This window comes from Sus scrofa, chromosome 10, assembly GCF_054392235.1.
Source record: "Sus scrofa isolate SSC_HxYL_T2T_F1_AM1 chromosome 10, Sscrofa_HxYL_maternal_Yorkshire_Landrace_v2.0, whole genome shotgun sequence".
NCBI classification, from domain to species: Eukaryota; Metazoa; Chordata; class Mammalia; order Artiodactyla; family Suidae; genus Sus; species Sus scrofa.
Window position 1 is genome coordinate 26,160,578 of NC_139392.1, and position 20,205 is coordinate 26,180,782.

General features: G+C 62.5%; 1 protein-coding gene across 10 annotated transcripts in view; it reads right to left on the reverse strand.

The window, feature by feature from the left end:
• Nucleotides 1-1,482: 1,482 nt before the first annotated feature.
• Nucleotides 1,483-20,205, reverse strand: part of KIF21B (kinesin family member 21B) — a 46,267-nt gene continuing 27,544 nt past the window's right edge. Inside the window, exons 18-37 of one of the 10 annotated variants that reach the window (XM_084980735.1) lie at nucleotides 19,452-19,684; nucleotides 19,170-19,317; nucleotides 18,872-19,066; nucleotides 18,673-18,774; nucleotides 17,431-17,596; nucleotides 17,264-17,315; nucleotides 17,059-17,116; nucleotides 16,186-16,391; nucleotides 16,024-16,098; nucleotides 14,119-14,232; nucleotides 12,740-12,778; nucleotides 11,157-11,293; nucleotides 9,913-10,093; nucleotides 8,712-8,876; nucleotides 8,380-8,497; nucleotides 7,248-7,418; nucleotides 6,553-6,752; nucleotides 5,535-6,121; nucleotides 2,631-5,139; nucleotides 1,483-1,992 (exon numbers count right to left, since the gene is read on the reverse strand). In XM_084980735.1, the coding sequence (XP_084836861.1) occupies nucleotides 6,022-6,121; nucleotides 6,553-6,752; nucleotides 7,248-7,418; nucleotides 8,380-8,497; nucleotides 8,712-8,876; nucleotides 9,913-10,093; nucleotides 11,157-11,293; nucleotides 12,740-12,778; nucleotides 14,119-14,232; nucleotides 16,024-16,098; nucleotides 16,186-16,391; nucleotides 17,059-17,116; nucleotides 17,264-17,315; nucleotides 17,431-17,596; nucleotides 18,673-18,774; nucleotides 18,872-19,066; nucleotides 19,170-19,317; nucleotides 19,452-19,684 (2,460 nt within the window). In that variant the 3' untranslated portion in view covers nucleotides 1,483-1,992; nucleotides 2,631-5,139; nucleotides 5,535-6,021. Of the gene's footprint in view, nucleotides 5,140-5,534; nucleotides 6,122-6,552; nucleotides 6,753-7,247; nucleotides 7,419-8,379; nucleotides 8,498-8,711; nucleotides 8,877-9,912; nucleotides 10,094-11,156; nucleotides 11,294-12,739; nucleotides 12,779-14,118; nucleotides 14,233-16,023; nucleotides 16,099-16,185; nucleotides 16,392-17,058; nucleotides 17,117-17,263; nucleotides 17,316-17,430; nucleotides 17,597-18,672; nucleotides 18,775-18,871; nucleotides 19,067-19,169; nucleotides 19,318-19,451; nucleotides 19,685-20,205 lie in introns of all 10 variants that reach the window. The other 9 variants (XM_084980738.1, XM_084980734.1, XM_084980740.1 and 6 more) reach the window with 9 other exon arrangements.

The following is a 20,205-nucleotide window of genomic DNA, read 5'->3' on the forward strand; positions in this document are numbered from 1 at the left end:
TGCTGTGGCTGTGGTGTAGGCCAGCAGCTACAGCTCCAATTCGACCCCTAGCCTGGGAACCTCCACATGCTGCGGGTGCAGCCCTAAAAAGACAAAAAAAAATTTTTCTTTTCTTTTTTTTTTTTTCTTTTTTTGGCCATGCCCGTCATGTGGAAGTTCCCAGCCCAGGGATGGAACCTGCGCCATAGCAGTGACCATGTGGGATCCTTAACCTGCTGAGCCACCTAAAGGAACCCAGGGATCTGCTGAAAGATGTTTCCTTTGTAGAGCTAAACCTGACTGGGTGGCTAATCGCACACTGGGCTGATGCAGGCTGCTGTTGCCACAAAGGCAGGCATCAGAGCACTGTGGGTTCGGAGGTACAGCCCTAAGTTACAGGTGCCGATGCCCAGAAAGCCTAAAGGGCAGGATGCGGCTCCATTTTACGCTAACAGCTCTGTGTCCTGCAGGGTGAGAGGCGTGTTCTGGAGCTGTTTGCCATCTCACAGACCCAAAGATATTTTTCTGTGAAAAAGAACGGGGCTTCTAGGCAGAGCACAGAGGGTTTTTCAGGCGGGGGTGGGGTGAAAGAACAAAGGAATATGAAGTTTGAAGACCGAGAAGCAATGATCTGGCCATCACACCGTCCGGTGGAGCTGTTCCCTCCGTGACCGTTTCTGCTTCGGTCCCCTCCTCCTGAGCGGCGGGGGAGGGACAGAACTGTGTCTGGGGTGCAGTCCCCACAGAGCCTCCTGCCCAAGGGAGCAGGTGAATTTACACTGGGGACAGGGACGTCCTTGCCAGGTGGGATCGCAGACGAGATGCTTCCTGAGACTTGAACTCATTTCAAGTGAAATTTCAAAACAGAGCTCATTTCAAAAAGCCCTCTGGGAGTCCCTGTCATGGCTCAGTGGTTACCGAATCTGACTAGGAACCTTGAGATTGTGGGTTCGATCCCTGGCCTTGCTCAGTGGGCTAAGGATCCGGCATTGCCGTGAGCTGCGGTGTAGGTTGCAGACGCGGCTCGGATCCTGTGTTGCTGTGACTCTGGCGTAGGCTGGTGGCTACAGCTCCGATTAGACCCCTAGCCTGGGAATCTCCATATGCCGTGGAAGTGGCTCAAGAAATGGCAAAAAGACAAAAAACAAAACAAAACAAAACAAAAACAACAAAAAACGCCCTCTGCCTGATCCACGGGTGGTGACCCACGGCAGGGTGCCTGGAACAGTGTGTGGAAGGGAGCAGGCTCACAGGACACGCTGGCGTCCTGGCCTCCAGCTCTGCACCTGTCCCAGGAGGCGACTCGGGGGCCGGGGAGGGCCCGAGAGAGCAGCTCCCTTGACACGCTTCCTCGGTGAGTGAGCCCCCAACTCACTGCACAGGAGACCCTTGGGCTGGGCCCGGCCCAGCAGCCTGCCCCACCTGCCACCAGCCCCTGCCACCCCCCACCCAGGGAAGGGCCAGCAGCACATCACCCGCTGCCCTCAGGGTCACAGCGCAGACTCTGGTCGTTCGTGTTTTATTTACGACGGCTTCTTAGAACACACATCCAGTCTTGGAACAGAAATGTACAGCATAAATAACATCCATACACTATGTACAGTCCTCGCAGACGTACAAAACACATATACACCGGTGCTCCCGCCCTGCGTGGGCAGGGGACAGCTAGAAAAGAGCTGGTGGGCAGGGCAGGGCTTCCATCAGGGCTCTTCTCTGACCCTTGGCTCCTCCCAGGGCTGTCCCTGCTTCCCGCGAGGCCCTTGGGGCCAAGGGCTGGCCTGGGGTGTGCTGGGGGCTCCTCTGCGCACCGGGAGGGAGGAGGGGGGAGAGAACACAGATGTTTTAGAAAAACCAGAACCATCTCTGTGGACTCTATCCTTGTACATCAGAGGCAGGGCAGGGTCTGGGAGCCACCGGCCAAGCCCCAGCTCCTGAGCCTGGACCCGGAGGCCCGGCCGAGCTGCAAGGAGCGCTGCTTCCTGCCTAGGGAGGCCGAGGGACAGAGGCTCCGGGCTGAGCCCCTGGGTGGGAAGGAGCCCAGGGTCTGGCAGGGCAGGCCCTGGCCACACAGCATGGAGATGAGCACGCTGGGCCCAGGCGGGGGCTGAAGGACCAGGGATGAGCCGGTATCCAGCCCAGCCTCCTCGGAGGCTGCCCGGGAGCTGAGGCCTCGCGGTGGGAGAGGCCAGGAACCTGCCACTTCACAGCAGCTGCCGGCCTGCATCTCCACCACCCTGGGCGGCAGGTCTGGATGACACAGCCTCCCTCCCCACGGTGCTTTGTGCTTTAATCAGCCTTCTGGGCAGCAGGGCCAGACGACCAGGCTGGAAATTTTCCCGGGACCGAACAGTGGCGGGGGCAGTGGGCAGGGAGACCAGCCCAGACCACAGACGGCCCTGCCTGAGGGCGGCTCCCTGACCCCCTCAAAGGCTTGGGTGTGCCAGCCTCGCCTTCCTTGGCAACCTCCAGCTGCTGCCTCGGGGATTCGGCCAGCCCTGGAGGAGGCAGCGAACACTGGCTGGGTAACACTGAGAACAGAGGCCTGGCTGGACTGCGCTGGGAAGGCCACGGGCAGTGGGGATGGAAGAGGGTTCGATCTGGGGAGATCCCCAACCAGCTTCACCAGCTTTCCTGGGGCTCAGCCCGGGGACGGGATGTAGGTCCAGGCTTGTCAGGCTCAGTGGGGCTGGGATGAGCCTGGGCTCAGGTATTTAAGGATCTGGGGCGTGGGGGTGGGGTGGCTCCAGGGTCCCCAGCCCTTCTGTGTGGCCTGCCTGCAGGGCCAGCCTCAAGCCTTGCGGGGAGTGGGGTGGGGGGGGGGGACAATGAGGGGCAGGGCACACAAGGGCAGACGTAGTAGGTTGGGTCCCAGAATTAGGACAGGTCGTGGCCCAAGCCCTGCCTGGGTGAGGGCAGCCCCAGGCATCCCCGGTGGCCCCCACCCACCCCCTTCAGCAGAGCCTCGGGGGAGGAGGGAGCCTCCTGTGCCCAGTTACCAGGCCACCTGCCACCTGCTGCGAGCCCTGCGTTGTGCTCCAGTCACGTTTTGTGCTTCCAACATTTAGGGTGCTTGTGCAACGAGGGGCGCTGGGAGCTCCCGACATCCCTGAAGGAGCAGGAGGACTTGAGAGGGAGCACAGCTGGGGACTGGTCCCCAGACCTCGAGTTCCATGCTTCCAGCCAGGACGGCAGAGCCGGCCTCGCCGTGAGGTAGCGGACCCGTCACAACAGCAGAAACAGGCAAGGACGCCGAGCATCTCTCGCGGCCGAAGGCTCCTCTGGGCACGGGCAGGCCTCGCAGCCATGGTCCAGTGGCCCCAGGCTGGGGTGTCTGGGCCGGGCATCCAGTCTTTTGTTTCTACAGTTTGTAAACAGTCATGCAGATTCTTTCTTCCAGGTTGTAAGGTTGAAGCTTCCGGTAGAGCTGGGGAGGGGGCCGGGGCAGGAAGACACTGCCCTGGGGCTCCCGGCACCCCTAGGGTGGGGGGGCTGAGCAGGAGGGATTTCCAGTCCTGGAGACACTGTCCCGGGCTTCGGGCACTGAGCGTGTCCCTGCTGCTTCTCGATGTCGCCCCCGTATCCCACAGAGGCCCCTCACAGCAAGAGGGGCAGCTCCCAGCGGGGGACGATGGAGCAGGGGAGGTGACAGGCTGTGTTCTTCCCTTCTCCACCCTGTGCGCCAGGCAGCCCCATGCACTGGGGCCCCACAGAGCCACCTCCGGGAGATCCAAAAGTCACTGCGTCCTCTGAACAGAGCTGGGGCCCGGCCCCCACACCGAGGCCAGAAAGCACGAGACCGTAAGTGTCAGAAAAAGTCTGGGCAGAGGAGGGCTGGGCACAGCGTGCTGCTACCAGGATGCAGATTTAGTAACATCCCAGGAGCAGGGGGTCCTCAGCCCCGAGAAAAAAAGAAACTCAGTAAGTCCATCCTCACGGCCGGCCCTGGAGGGAGAGCCCCTCGCCGTGCCGGTTAAGGCGTGAACGTGTGTCCCCTGAAGAACCAGAAAAAGACGGGGACTCTGCCAGGTTGGGGTGAGACGCAGGGGACGGGGACGGCCGGGCCGGGTGCACCATCCCAGCCCCTTCCTGGGGGACAGTCCTTCGAGCTGCTTCCTACGTGGCCACACAGGGCTCCAGGAGTGGGGGCAGCGGGTGGGGGCCCCGAGGTGAGAAGACACGAGTGGCGCCGCGGGCGTGGCTGGTGTAAGGCTGCCGGATGGGCGCCAGGCCCCGACGGAGGAAGGCACTGACGCGCCAGGCGGCTGCAGGGGGGTGGCCCCAGGGCGAGGTGGGGACGGATGGGCCCAGGCTGCAGTCAAAGGGGCGCTGCCTCCTCTGCAAACGGAGGGGCAGCCTGGGAAGGCAGGGGTGGGTCCCCCTCGGGATTCCTGCGTTTCCCCCCCCCAGAGCTGAGGGAATAAACATGTGGGAAGAAACTTCAAGTCAGTTTCCAGGAGGCGACAGCAAAAATAAAAATAAGGAAATAAATTAAATAACTGAAGTATCCTGGCCATCTCCCCAAAGGAATCTTTCTGGCAGCTCCACCGTGGCCCCATCAGAAAGGGACCCAGGGATGGCTGGGGTCAAAGGGGAGCGGCTACTGGTGGCTGAGGGGCTACGTGTCAACTGCAGGACCAGTGGCCTACACCTGGTTTCCATGGTTACCTGAGGGCTAGCTTTTTGGGCTCAGAGGCAGGTGCAGTGGCTGGGCCAAGGATGGAGGGGATACCTGCCTACAGAAGGAGCATGCTGCATGCAGGCTGCCTCCCTCCGCCTCAGGCCCCCTGGGCCAAAGGGCACGGCCAGATAGGCAAGAGAAAACGAGGCCACGTTGGGGAGGTGGCAGCGTGGGTGGTACTGCAGGGAGAGAAATGAGGGGAACCGCCCTTTGGCTTCACAGCTTAATTTCCTCCCCACCTCTTTGTCCCTAAGAGGCGGGGTGGGGGTGGAGGTGGGGGACAGTATCCTATGGGGATGGTGGTGGAAGGAGGACAGGAGGGGCAGGCCACACCCTCTGTCCCAGGGCGCCGCCCCAGTGGCCCCAGCTTCCCCTCCATGCTGTCCAGGCTGCCGGGCCCGGGCCAGGCCATCCTCTGACCTCGGTCCTAGGTGGAGCCGCTGGGTAAGCGCCGGGCACTCCAGAACTTCACCGTCAGGTCACTGGGTGGGGCAAGAGAAGGCCGGTCAGCTCTGGAAGGGGGCTGGCTGGCTATCCCCAAGTTAAGGATGAGCAGGATTCCCCAGCTTGCCCGGGATGGCTGGGGCGCAGGGGCAAGCGTGGCTTTGGACAAGGGTGGCTGCAGGGGTAGAGGGGTGCTGGGCAGAGGGAGGGGGCCTGCAGTCACCGAGGCCCCAGCAGGATTCTTATCATGGTTTTCTTTGTTGTTGCTATTTGGTTTTGCTCTGTCCAGGCCTGAATGCCGCCCCCTCTGCTCTCTGCTAGCAGGCACCCCTCTCCTGGGGGGGGTCTGTCCCCCATTCATGCTCGGAAGGCGGGGGGGCAGGTGGGGCAAGCAGGATGTGGAGGGAGAGGAGGGAGTAAAATAATCTCGTACCGTTAAGAAGCAGCTCAGATCGAAGTGGAGAAAGAGGGGAAAGGAAAGAGGGGGAGGATGAGAGAGATGGGGGGAGAGAAGGGGGAGGGGGAGAGGAGACAGGGAGGATGAGGAGGGGGGAGGGAGAGGGAGAGAGGAGGGGGGTGAGGAGATGGGGGAGGTGGGAGAGGATGAGGGAGGAGATGGGGAGGAGGAGAGAGGAGGGGGAGGATGAGAGAGGAGATGGGGGGGGAGAAGCCAGGGGAGGGGAGAGGAGAGGGGAGGAGGAGGGGGAAGGAGAGAGATGGAGGTGGGGGGAGGAGAGAAGAGGAGGAGGGGAGAGGAGGGGGGAGGGGAGAGGGGGGGAGGAGGAGGGGGGAGGAGAGAGAGGAGTGGGGGAGGTGGGGGAGGGGGAGGAGAGGGAGGAGATGGGGGAGGTGGGGGAAGGGGTGGGGGGGGAGGGGGAGGAGAGGGAGGAGATGGGAGGGAGGGAGGAGGAGGAGGGAGGTCAGGGCAGGGTGGTGGCTCGGCCCTTTATGGCCAGGACTCGGCGAGGAAGGCAGGGGGTGAGTCCAGGCACGTAATTCCACAACTTTACCCGGCAGTCACTGTTGGGGGGAGAGGCAGGAGGAGGTGGGAAGGGGAGGCGGAGAGAAGGGACGCGGTGGGAACAAGAAGGAAAAAGAAGAGACCCTCTGAGCAGCTGCCCCGGGACAGCGGGCCTGGGCATCCCGGGCGGGCGGGACCAGAGCTGGGGCAGGAGGCTGGGGCCCGGAGTGGTGGGGGCTGCTCTGTCTGAGATGCCTGGATGATGGGATCAAGACGGCTGTGCCTGTGCTGGGAAGGACGGGCTGGAAGACGAGGGGGCGGTCCTGCCCGGGCGGCACCCTCCCATCCCCACCCCCAGGGGCCGCTCCATGAGGGCCAAGGGCGCCCTGGGATCTAGGCCTGTGGAGACAGCTGCCACACGCCCCCCACCGCCACCGCCCACGCCAGGGGGAGGGTGGGGGGCAGGAGCAGCGCTCGCGCCAGTGCCCACCTGGAGGCCGTGAAGATGTGCCTGGCGTTGGTGCAGATGGCGTTGATGGGGCTGTCGTGGCCCTTGATCTCGCCGATGGGTGTGAAGTTGTCCACGTTCCAGACTTTGATGACGCCAGCCCGGCAGGCGCTCAGCAGCATGGGGCGGCCGGGGACGAAGGCCAGGGCGCACACCCAGTCCTTGTGCGCCGTGGGGATTTGCTGCAGGAGGAGCAGCCGTGAGGGTGGGCAGCGGGGGACCTGCCCCGGCTCCAGAGCCCTCCCCAGGCAGCATCACAGGTCCAGAAACCAGGCCTGCTGGGCTGTGCAGGGGCTGCAGGGGCCAGAGCCTGTCCTCCTGCCGCCCTCCCAGGCTCAAACCTGAGCGCCTCCAGCCCTCAGAGGGGTCAGGGGACCCCAGAACCATTCTGGAAAAGGGAGTGACTGCTCAGACCGGGGCTGGGGGCAGCCCCTTCCTGAGAGCTGCTACATGAAGGTGGATGGTGGGGTCAGGAGAGGGGGCCGGCTAGGGGGTGGGTATGGGGGGAGGGGGAGAGGGAGAGGATGCCGGCCATGGGGTGGCCGTGGCACAGGGGTGGGCAGGGAAGAGGGTGCAGACCAAGCAGGCCTGGGGGCCCTGGCCTAGGATGCAGGGTCCCCAGGCCCTTCCTGGGGGACCACCTCGCCCAGCTCTCCCACCCTCCTCCTAGGCGGCACCTGCATGAGCTCCTGCTGCTCCAGGTCCCACTTCTTAATGCCATTGTCTCGGGAGCCACTGAATAGGATATCCCCCTGGATGGCCAGACACTCGATGCCGTCGTAGTGGGGGGGCTCGAAGTTGTGGGTGGGGCTGATGGTGCCTGTCACGCACTCGCCCAGCTCGAACATCTGCGCAGAGAGGGTGGAGGGAGTCCAGGGAGGAGGGGAGGCCAGGTGCCCAGAATGAGGTCCCCGGGGGGCCGGCACACTAGGGTGGAGAGGGGCTCAGGAGGTGGGGGGCTGGGGGAAGGGGGACTGACTTAACACAGGGGTGACCCACCATCAGCACATGGCTGCTAGGGAGGAAGGTGGGTTTAAGGTGTCAGCCTCTTATTGAAATGTTTATATTTTTAAACAAATACCTATGCTACTACTTGTACTTTAAATACAGGCATTCGCCCTAATCCCACCACACTCTGCCTTTTTATCTACTGCTTCCCGTCTCTGACCCTGCAGGTCTGTTTTTAGTGCTGTAACCAGGGAGCAAACAGAATCAGTGCTGCGTTTTGTGCCCTTTGTATGTATGTGTTTCTCGAGTTTTTTTTTTTTTTTTTTTTAATGTCTTTTGTTTTTTGTAGGGCCACACCCGCGGCATTTGGAGGTTCCCAGGCGAGGGGTTGAATCGGAGCTGTAGCTGCCAGCCTACACCCCAGCCACAGCCACACCAGATCCTTAACCCACGGAGCGAGGCCAGGGATCGAACCTGAATCCTCACGAGTGCTAGTCAGGTTTGTTAACCCCTGAGCCACGAGAGGAACTCCTGCTTTTTGTTTTTATCACGTGATTAGTTGCATAGCATCCCGTGCGGGTTTTCCCTAATTTACTTGACTGTTATTCTACCTGTAGACACTGAAGCTCTAATTTTTCACCATTTACAAAATCAGGCTGCAATCTTGACCTTCCGCACACCCCTCCTTGCTCCTTTGGAGTTACTTTTCTGCATAAATCCCAGGAATCCACTTATTTTTGATGAGTCTCAAGGCACCTGAGTGCGAGGGGCGGGGTGGGGGGCGGGTACCGAGGAGGAGGAGGAGCCTGAGAATGACCCCCCACCCCCACCCCAGCCTCCAGGTCAAGGCTGTCCCCGTACCTTAACGTAGTGGTCCTTGGAGCCGGTTACCACCAGGTCATGCTGGCTGGCGGTCTGGGTGACCGTCAGGCACATCACAGGGCCGATGTGGCCAGTCAGCTTGCCGATGGGCTGGAACCTGTTGGGGGAGAGGCCCAGCTGGGGGAAGTGGATCCGGGGACCCTGGGGTGGGGTTGGGGGTCTGCCCCAGGGTGAATATGCCAGCCTGGGTGCTCTTCCCCTTCAGGGTAAAATCAACACCCAGGCCCTGGTCCAGATACCTGCACCTGGGGAGGGGGGTGCCTCTCCGCCCCCCCCCCCCCAAGCCCTCCACCCCTCTGACCCTCTCTGACCTGCTGAGCTCCCAGATGCGGACAGCGTTGCCCGAGGCAGCGTAGAGCATGGTGCCAGAGGGGCTGAGGGCGATCTGGTTGATCTGGTGCTCCCCCTGGGCGCTGGTGATGGTGCGGGTGGACGCGGCGGCACAGGCGTCCCCTGAGACCACCTGCCCTGAGGACCTGCCCCAGAGGGAGACAGGCAGAGTCAGGAGTCAAAGCCGTCCCACTGCACAAGCCAGGAAACCTGGCAAGCCTCACGCAGGCTGATGACCTGCTTCTTCCAGGAAGCCCTCCCTGACTGACAGAAGCAACAGCTTCACCTGGAGTGAGCTCCACTGCAGCCCAGGTTGGCATGGGCCGGGGCTCAGAGAGACCAAGCCCCCAGGCGGGTTTCAATCCAGGTCTTGTGGGAATCATTAAACCTCTCTGGGTCTCCTCTCTTCTGGGAAAAGGGCTGATCACTCCTATTCTGTCTACTCTGTGCATGTTTTAAAGACTTTATTTCTTTTAGGGCAGCTTCAGTTCAGAGCAAAACTGAGCAGAAGGTAGAGAGATGCTCCCAGCCCCTGCACACGCACAGCGCTGCCCTCCTGCCCCCATCCCCACCCGACATGCAGTGATGACAATGGACAAGCCTGCGCTGACATGTCCCCATCACCCAGAGCCCCCAGGCTTCACTCCTGCTGGTACGTTCTGAGCACCTGGATGAAGAAGGTGTGAGGACCTTACAGAATCCTTTCCTGACCCAGGAATCCTCTGTTGACACTTTGTTAAGGATCGGATTCCATAGCAAATTGGAGCTTGCAGCCTACACAACAGGTGAGACGTAACCTGTTCTGCTGAGAAACAACCTGTCCTGCGGGCGCCCTCATCTCGGTCTGGTCCCATCCACCTGCCTGACCCAGTCAGGCTCTGGCCACAGGACCCAGGGACCTGTTTACGCAGCCGGTGGCCAGCACCGTGTAGGGACTGCTGCCGGCTGGTCTCACCCCGACTCCCAGCTGTTCTTTCAGGCCCACAGGGCAGGCCTGGAGCGGGACGAAGGCAGCAGCCAGGCAGGCCGAGGGCTGGACCCCGCTGCTGGCCCAGAGCCGCCCCCAGCCCGGGATCTCACCTTGTCCCTCAGAGTCAAACCCATGGCCTTTTAAAGGGCCTCCATCCCGAGGGGTCCCCGGGGGCCGGGCCCTGGCTCCCACCCCGCCACTGGGGAACGTACGTGAGGGTCCGGATGCACTTGGCCGAGTCCCGGATGTCCCACACCTTGATGTAGGAGGTGGACACGGAGAACACGAGCCCGGAGTGGCTGCAGTACTTAATGGAGACCACGTTGTTGGGGTGACCCTTCAAAGCCGCAATCTCCTGGCCCGTCACCAAGTTCCACATCTTACAGCTGCGGTCTGCGTGGGAGCCGAGGGGCAGGGGTCATGGTGGGGGCCGGGGAGGCCCATCCTGACATCCCCTGGGGTCACCACAGCTGGGGGATGTGGTCCTGGATGCCCAGAGGAGGGGATTCCGCGTGGTGGGGGGGGGAACACGGCCGCACCTGCTCCCAGGGTGCGCATGCTGGACAAACTCAGACCTTGCGACCAGGGCTTCGCAGGCAAATGCCCCACAGCCACCCCAGTTCTGCCAGCACAGCCAGGGTGCCAGGCTACAATAAAGTTCCCACGCCTGCTCTGAGCTGACCCATGAGCAAGGCAAGCAAAATCTTCGAGGAAAAACTTGGAATCAATCAATCTGACCCAGACCCACAGCTATGTCTCTGCCACCATGCATGTGTGTATACGTGTATTAGCCGTGACCTCGCCAAGTGGTATGTGTACACGTGTTAGCTGTGACCGCGCCACGTAGGTGTGTGGACGCGTTGTTAGCTGTGACCGCACAGCTGCTCTTTCTGCTGGTAATGTTTTCTGACTTCTTTTTTTTTCATGGAAGTTCCTGGACCAGGGATTGACTCCACGCCACGGCTGCAACCTATGCCGCACCTGCGGCAATGCAGAGCCTTTAACCCACGCCGCTGGGCCAGCGATCAAACCCGAGCCTCCGCAACGACCCGAGCTGCTGCAGTTGGATTCTTAACCCACTGCACCACGGCAACCTTTTCTGACTTTGTCGTTGTGATTAAGTAACCATGACTCCTGTTGCCAAGACCATAGGAAATGCATAGCTGTGAGGGTTGGGGTGGAGGTGGGGGCTGAGATGAGCAGACAGGTGGGGCAACTGACAAGCTTCCTGGTGTTTCTAAGGCAGGTCTGGAAGTGGGTGCTGGATGGAGCCCCAAGCAGGGGACAGCTAGGAGGGGAGGCCAAGGGTAGGGAGCTCCGATTTCCAGCCAGAGACCCGAGACAGGTGGGGAGCCAGCCAACCCCACACCCTCAGGTTCCCATCTCCATGACAGCCCGCCCTGGTGAAGGAAGGGGCGGGGCACGACCCCACCTGGTGGGTCTGGGCTCTACGCACCTTTGGACCCAGTGAAGAGCAGCTCGTCCGTGGCATCCAGGCAGAGGATGGGCTTGGTATGGCCCTCGGCCATGGACACGCACTGCAGCGGGGCCGTCCTCGCGCCCTTGGCTCCTCCGACCGGTGTGATGACACCCCTTCCCGGGAGAGAGGGGAGAGGCGCCCGTCAGCCCAGGGACCATGGCCAGGCTGTGCGAGGCTCCCGGGTGAGGGGACAGGCGGAGGGGCACTCAGGCTGCCATGGGCTCCAGCCACAGCCCCCAGGTCTGAGAGCTGCGTGGGCAGGGGCCTGACGGCCAGCAGCCTCTTAGTCGCCATCCTGAGCAGCGCGGGGAGCAAGCCCCACTGGGCCGTTCCCTTCCATCGCCTGCCTGACCCGGAACCTAGGATGCACATGCCCCAGGCCCCAGCCGGCAGGGCAGAGGCCCCAGAGCTGGAGGGGCTCCTCTGAGCCGTGTCGGTGACCCCAGGGAGAGGTGAGGGGTGCAGAGAGGGAGGGCCAGCTGCCACGCCCATGCAGAGACATGCAGGCAGGTGCATACACACCCCTACCCAAGGCCTTTTGGACCAGCATGGTCAGGTCTGGGACTGCCATTTACAAAGGGCTAAGCCCCTCTAGAGACCCTGCTCAGCTCTGGGGAAGAATGTCCGGGCCTCTCTGGGGAGCTGGAAGAGCCCCCTTCCCCACGAATACTCAGGGAACCGGGCCTGTCTTGAGCGGCCTGAGGACTTTGGTACATGCCAGCCTCCCGGAGGTTCTGAGAATGAGGGTTTTTTCCTCCGTGAGGGTGTTGGGGAACCAGCCCCTGGCTGAGTATGTGCACGTCTGAAAGTATGTCCTAGTTCTTTCTAAAGAGAGCACAGCCCTGGCAGTGATGCTGTGGCCGAGAGCATCTGACGTGACCACGTCCCACCGCCCAGGACTCCGCTAGCCCTCCCCCGAGGACGGCGCTCAGACAGATCCAGCCACCCCCAGGCTTCGCACGCACATGAACAGCACCCCCCCACCCAACCTCCCCGCTTCCAAAGCTGGTTTGGTTCCAACCGTGTGGCCTGGGGTGGGGAGCCCAAGGTGGATGCGGGGAGACCATGTTTTCAGAGGGTAGCCCTCCTCAGATGGGAAAGGCAGGTGCGATGGGTCCCCCCAGGTGCCTGGGAGGGCAGTGGCCGGGGGCCCATTCCCAGCAGGGCTCAGGGCTGCCAGCTCCTGGGGCTCGCTCCCATGGTGGGGGCAAGGGGTTGGGGGGAGGTCTCCTGCACTCCTACTCAGAACCAAGGTCGGCGCATGCCACTGACACAGCCCAGCACGGCCTGACCCTTCCAGCAGCCGCCTGGCCTTTCACAGGGGTCCAGGCCCCCAGGCTCCCGGCCCCGCCCCGCCCACCAGGAGACCAGCCCCCAGCAGCCACACCCTCCCTGAGCCCCCAGCTCCAGCCTGGCGCAGTCAGAGGCCACGAAGCGCCCACGAGGGAGGAATCAAGGTGAGAAGGGCAGGAGGGGGTCTGGGGAGCCGCGGAGGGGGGGGGCCGCATGCTGAGGCCAGGGTGCAGGGAGGAGGGGGCCGTGAGCCATTCTCTGTGTACCTCAGGACCTCGGACAAAGAGGAGTCGCTGTCATCAGACCTGGGGGCAGAAAATTAGCTGGATTAGGGGGAGAGAGGAACACACACGAGGGAGCAGAGGCGCGGCAGCAGCGTGAGGAGGTCAGAGGGGGGTTATTCTCTGCGGGGGAGCGGAGAGGAGAGGAAGGAGGGTGGAGGGATGAGGGGGAGGAGCTGGGGAGCCAGCCTGGGAGCTGGGGACGCCCCTCAGCTAAAGGGTAGGAAGGGGCCGTGGAGATGGCCTTGCGGGTCCCAGGCTCTTGGCCACCTCGCTGTACAAGCTGGGGGCACCCTGTCCCCTAAGCGACGCTGTGTCCACTCCCACCCGTCCGGGGAGCTGGCCACTCCCAGCAGTTCCTCTGGGTCCCACGGATCCCCACGTCCTGTGTCCCTGGGGGCTGGCTCTGCATACACATGGGCCCAATACTGGGGCCACGGGACGGAGGTCTGCAAGCCTCCAGGACTGGGATGCCAGGGTCCTTCCCAGGGCTGCTGAAAGGGACCTGTAACCGTGAAGGTGTGGGAGCCTCGGTTGGTGTGGGCTGGCTTGGTGCCCTCCTCCTGCAAGGGGAGCCAAGCAGGTTCGGGGAAAGAGCAAAGGACCCAGGATGGGGCACGTCCATGGGCAGGGGCTGACAAGACAAGGACTAGCCCCTAGGAGCCTGGGCCCCCCGAAAGGACAGCACCGCCCCATCTAACCAGATGGGGCTGCTAGAGCCGAGGAGCCCTCTGGAGGCAGCGGAGTTGGAGGGATAGAGGGTGGGGAGCTGAGCCCCGCAGTTGGGACCAGGAGCCAGCGCTCAGCCCCGCTGGGCCACTATCTAGGTGGGTGTCCGGGGCCTCTTGGAGCCTCATCTCTTAGTAAAGCAGGGAAGACGACTGTTGTGGCTGCTTTATGGTTCCAGCGAGAGCACGTACGCACAGGCAAGGTGCAGCGGGGGGTGACACCCAGCTCACTGGGAGGTGGCCGACCTGAGCCCCCTGTGAGGGTGACAGCCTCCTGCGGCGGGGGTAGGGGAAGCTCCCAAGGGCACTGGAGCGGGGCCTGAGCGTTAGCGGTGGGAGGGGCATCTGAAGCTGAAGGAAGGGCCTTCAGAGGAGAATCAGAGTCAGCAGAGGGGGTTCAGGGGCAGCTCTGGGGAGGCCACCGGACTGCCTGGCCTCAGCCTGTGGTACCTTCGTACCCTCTCCTGCAGGCCCTGCATGCTCCATCAGCACAGAAAGGGCACAAGTGCTGGGAGAGGAGCCAGGACAGCATGGCCAGGGTCTGCCCGCTGCCTCGCCTGCCCGTGACAAGGACTGGCCCCGTGGGCTCCCTGTCCCTGTGGCAGTCTCCCCACCCCCGTGGCTCCTGGCTCTTACTTGTCCAGCGCTGACCCTTGGCTCTGATTACTGGTCAGACGAGAGAAGACATTCCGGTCATTGCGGGGACGAGTGGGAGGGGACGAGGGGGGCGTGAACCCCACGTCTGTGGACCTGGCGGGCGAGCGGGACAGAGCAGCACCGTCAGTAACTGCGCCTGTGCCCACAGGCACACCCGAGCAGGGCGCCAGCACCACGTCTGTCTGGCCGAAGGGCCCACGGCACAGGTCATGCTACAGCCCAGCTTCCGAGGAGCCCCCGGGCGCTGGTCCCCACTGTTCGTGGGTTCCATGTTTGGGAAGTCACCCGCTCATCACAAGGTATTTCTCACCCCAGACAATACCCGCAGGCCTTCCTGGTCACTTGCAGATGTGGGGAGGACAGCGGTGAAAAACGCGAGTCCCCAAGTGCACAGGCTCCCAGCTGAGGTCAAAAGAGGTGGCCTCCGCATTCCGCATATGGGACACAGGTGGCCTTTCCACAGTCTACCTAGTGTTGCGCTTTTCGTATTTTCATGCATTTGTTGGCGATTTCATTGTTTAAAACAGCCCCCTAGGAATTCCCGATGTGGCTCAGTGGTAACAAACCCGCCTAGTATCCCTGAAGACATAGGATCGATCCCTGGCCTCGCCCATTGGGTTAAGAATCCGGTGCTGCTGTGAGCTGCGGTGTGGGTCACAGATGCGGCTCGGATCTGGTGTTGCTGTGGCTGTGCTGTAGACCGGCAGCTGTAGCTCTGATTCAACCCCTAGCCTGGGAACCTCCATATGCTGCAGGTGCGGCCCTAGAAAGCCAAAAACAAACAAACAAACAAAATGCCCCCAAGCTTGTGCCGCTGGGCTGTCTGGGGTCTGAGCTGAAGGAAGACAGAACATGACTTATGACGAAAACACAGGAAACGTGTGAGGGGAGCTTGGTGTAGGCGCAAGTTCGAGGACAGATGGCCCGGAGTTCAATGTGAGCGAGTTGACAGCCTAGCCCGTATTAAGTAAGACCTTTAAACAGAAACTCCTAGGCTGGGTTGATGACAATGCTGTGACCAGAGGCCCCCAGGAAGCCAACCCTGTGTTGTCCCAGGGACAACGTTTCAGGGAAGTCACTGCTGGTGTTCACGGTGACCTGACCACACAACTACTGCCAGCGATGGGACTGGATCTCCAGGGAAGAGCCCAAGACCCCCAGCGCTGCTCCAACACCCACGACCCCCTCTTTGGAAAGAGGCCTCTGGTCCAGCTGAGTCCTCCCTCCCTCTGGAGGGTGACATGGGGTCAGCTCAGTCCCTCTGATGGCAACTTCAGCGTGTTCTCCCCGCGGGGGTGACGGGCGGTCTGGCCCCAGGTGCAGAGGTGACCTTGCCACTTCTCCCACCGAAGTTCTGTCTGAGGTCCCGGGTGCGAGCACCTCCATGGGGGGGCGGGGGGGGGGGGCCGGCAGCAAGCCCTCACCCACCGAGGCAGGTGCACGAGGTAGCCTGGAGCCCCTGCCCTTCTGCTTCGCTGTGTGACTTGAGGGCCACCACTCATTCCCAAAAGCAAAGGTGACCCTAGGAGGCATCCTGCAAAGCCTGCGGGGCCCCATGAGTGGCCAACCGGCCTGGGTCCCTTCTCAGTCCTACATCACCTCTCTGGACTGTCCTTCTCCACTCTGCCCACGACAAGACCTTGAAAAGGACTGAGCCCCCAAGGACTCACGGCCCTGAGCAGGGCTGAAGCACATCAGCCCAAGGACCAAGCCAGGCCACCGCAAAGCCGTCCACACTGAGCTCACAGCCGTAGCTTTTTAGCAGCGGTTGTGCCTGCCAGCTCAGGATTGTCCCCGGGGGCCTCTGCGGTCAGAGTGGGGAGGGGGCCGTGGGGGGAGCCGAAGGCAAGTGCCCCTGCTGGGCAGGTCCAGAACACGCCTCACCTGATGGGCTGTCCTCGGTCGTATGACTTCCTCCGGGTCAGGGGGGACGTTTCCGAGCCTCGAGACTGCCGGGGGCTGGAACAGAAGGTCAGTGAGGCCAGACCCCCCAGCCACGCCCGCGCCCCCCGCTCCCCCCTCCGCCCCGCCTGGCACCCTCCTTACAAGGTGCTCCCTCTGGTGGGCAGGCTGATGGTCCGCGAGACCTTGTCCCGGTAGTAGGGGTCCCGGACGGAGAAGCCCACCCCGTCCTCTTTGATCTCCACGAGGGAGGCCAGCGACTTGGTGATGTTTTTGGTGGAGGCGTCCAGCGGGGGCCCCAGGCACTCGGCCGACACTGCCTTCATTTGGGCGGACAGCTTGGGCTCACCCTGGGACAGGAAGGACGGGGTGGGCCATCCTGCTCGAACACGATGGCCCAGGATGGGGAGCTGGTGGGGGGGGCATGGGGCAAAGTGCCATCAGAGGAGCTGGGGGAGGGCCAGGTTGACATCATCCAGACACCGTCTCGTAAGGCTTCTGGAGCATCCGAACCAGCAGGGATGCCTGTTGTGCGCTGGTTCAGACTTTGCAAACACGAGGCCCAGCCTGGCCTCTTCGCTGCGCCCCAGTGAGTCTGCTTCCCCAGAAGCTGTGCTCAAGTCAGGGTTCTGCCTGCAGGGCGTCCCCTCAACTTTAGTGAGTCCTGTCCCCCGGTTCCGTCTCATCTAGGAACTGCTCCCTCCCTGTTGCATCAGTAGTTCACACGCAAGACGACTAGACACCCAGAGTTACTCTTTGACTCAGAGCGGGAGGCAGGGCCGTGGGTGGGGCAGAGGGAGATTTCTGAAAGCGGGGCCTCGGGTGACGGTGACGTCACTCCACCCACATAAAAGAATGGGCTCTGGCAGGTCACCCGTCTGCCCCCACCCCCCATTCCGGGTTAGACCCTCCCTGGCACGTGCATCCCAGCTGGAGGCAATGCTGGTTTGGGGCCGGGGGTGAGGGCAGGGCCACAGGAAGGTGGGGAGCAGGCTGCGGGTGGGTGGGGGGGTGCACCTTGAACTTGAAGTCATCGTGGCTGGTGGAACCTTTCATGGTGAAGGACTGGGAGAAGCTAAGGAAGAAGCAAGGGGGGTCAGGGTGCTGACAGCCCGTGTCCGGGCTCCCTGGACCCTCCGGGAACCCCTCGCCCCAGCCCCAGGCAGGTGCTGCGGACCCGCCCCCCGCCCCACGCCCCACCTGGAAACGTGTGCATACTCACCTGCCCTCAGAGAACTCAGACACCTCCTCATCTGTGCTGGCATAGCCGTTCTCTGTGGGGGAGGGGGCCGAGTGAGGGGCACGGGAGGGCTGTGGCCTCCTGCCCACCCTCACCCTCCGGGATCGGCCTCCACGGGGAGGCAGGGAGCCCTGGCCCCCACCCCGTACCCTGCTGTACGTTGTGGATGAGAGCCTGCAGCTCGGGGTGCGCCTCGGCCTTCTCCCGCAGGGCGTCCAGGAGCAGGTGGTTCTGGGAGGAGCTGGCTATGTCTGTCTGCCTCAGCCGGCCCTCCAGCAGCCGGATCTGGGCCTCCTTCTGCGCCACCTGCAGCCCCTGAGGGCAGGGAGCGAGGCCTGGGGTCACATTTCTCGGCCTGGGCAGCGGGGACCCCATCACGGCCCTCGCAGAATCTGCTCCCTAAGGAGGCCTGAGGGGCTCCCCGCCAGCTCCCAGGCCTGAGAGGTACCCCTGCCCCTTAATGTTCCCCACATCCACGCCGTGGGACATGCTCCCCGTTACGGGCTGAATCGTGTCCCCAGAAGGCACGTGTTGACGCTGTCATACCCAGGACCTCAAAATGTGACCGGATCAGGAGGTGGGGTCTTTAAGAGATGATCAAGTTACAATGAAGTCTCTAGGGTGGGCCCTAATCCCCGTGGGAGGAGATCAGGACAGATACACCCAAGGGGGGATGAGCGCGTGAAAGGAGAGGCAGCGTCTACCACCAAGGACAGAGGAGGGCAGCCTGCCTGCACCCTGATCTCGGACCCCCACCGCCAGGCCTGGGAGAGCAGAGGCCATGGATGCTGGTTATGGCGACTCCAGCAAAGGAACACCTGAGACTCTGAGCCTCAAAGCAGAGCTGAGAGCTCCCTGGGGGTGGGTGAGGGGTCAAGGCGGCCAGTCTCCTGACCCTTCCCGGAGCTGCCCTGCAGGCAGTGGGGTCCTCGAAGAACACGGGGCCCCTGGGGGAAGGAAGCCCCTGTGTGACCAGCTCTCTGTCGGGGACAGGAACCCAAGACAGGCCACAGGACCTGTCCCAGCACAAAACCCCAGCCCCCAGGGGAAGCATGTCCATCTGTCCATCTGTCTGCTCCTGCATCCCCACTGGACACACATACACACAGGGCTCCCTCCAGCTCCAAGACTCAGGCCCGGCCCTGCTACGCATGGGTCACCCCCGACCCCAGGGTCACCCCTGATAGAGACCTTGTTATGAGCTGGGAGCCACGCCAAGCCCCTCGCTGCACCACCCCAGCTTTACAGCCTCAGAGTCGGGCAGGGAGGGTGGCAGCTGGCTCTCTCCTGGGAATGATGCAGTACAGCCAGGCCACATGTACTGAGCCTCCAGGGCAAGTCACAGAGGCTTAGTGCTGCAGGGCTGGCCAGGAGGTGAGATGCTGGCGCACCTTGTCAATGGAAGCCTTGAGGAAGTTGTCCAGCAGGAGGCGCGCCTCGGCCAGGGAGCAGGAGCTGATAACCACCGAGGTGTCCGTGGAGTCCAACTCCTCCTGGACCGGGGGTGGGGGGAGGCAAAGAGCCCGCATCACCGGGGCTGCCCCACCGCCCAGGTGCCCCTCCCGCCTCGCTGCCCAGCCCCAAGGGCACCTTGGTCTCCTCTAGCTGCACGATGGTGGCCTGGCAGTCGCCGATGCTGTCGTTGATGTAGTCAATGTTGGCTGCCAGCACCTCGATCTCCTCCGCCAGTTCCTGCAGCCCCTTCTCCTCCTCCGGGCTCTCAGCCTGCAGCCGCTCCCGCTTCCTCCGCAGCGCCTCCTGCAGGAGGAACAGCTCCTCCCTTTTCTGGGGGATGGAGGGGGCTTCAGGCTGCAGCTCCCGAAGGGAGCAGGGCAGGGGGCGGGGGGAACAGAGCCGGGAACTGGGAGGGTGGCAGGGAAGGGCGCACCTTGATGAGCCGCTCCATGTCAGCTTCCAGATTGACAATGGTCATTCTCTGCATGACAATGTCAATGATCCTTCGTTCCAGGGACTGCCACTTGAGCCTGGCGGCCTTGCTGAAGCTCTGGCTGGCCCCCTTCTTCTGGAACTTCTTTCTGAGGGCAGAGGCAAAGGGCCAGGCGGGACCACGCTCAGCCTCTGCAGCTGCATGGAGCCTCCCCCGTCCCGAGCCAACCCTGAACTTGCCTCTCGCACGTCTGCCCCTCCCCGCCCGCACAGACCACCTCACCTGGCAGGGCGAGTGCCCGGCCCAGTGGGCGAGGGGTGGTTCCCCAAGAAGTGGCTGATCTTGCGGTCCCACTGGCGCACAATGCTGGAGACGGAGCGGGCCCCTGACTCGGCCTCAGACGAAGTGGTGCTGGCCGACACCTCAGCCCCCGAGTCCAGCATGGGTGGCTTCAGTGCCGCTCGGCCTGCCACCCGCTCAGACATGGGCTTGGCCAGGCGCCTCAGTGCAGACACCTGAGGGCCCAGAGGAGAGGGTCCAGTGGGCAGGGCGCCCCCCGAGCCATGCAAAGGCTCAGCTTGGGGGTGCCAGGCTGGGAGAGGACAGAGGCCACTCTGTCCGGACCTGGGTTTGGCACTGAGAAAGGGCCAAGGGTCTGGTTGGGATGGCACGAGAGACTCCACATATTTTGTTTGTTTGTTTGCTTTTTAAAGCCACACCTGCGGCATATGGAAGATCCCGGGCCACCAAGCTAGAGGTTAAATTGGAGCTGCAGTTGCTGGTCTACACCCCGGCCACAGCAAAGTGGGATCTGAGCCACATCTGCAACCTAAGGTATAGCTCACGGCAACAGTGGATCCTTAACCCACTGAGCAAGGTCAGGATCCTTATGGAGACAACGTGTGGCCCTTAACCCCCTGAGCCACAACAGGAACTCCTCCCCCTTTTTATTTTATTTTTTTTTAATTTTTTTTGTCTTTTTGCCTTTTTCTAGGGCTGCACCCACAGCATATGGAGGTTCCTGGGCTAGGAGTCT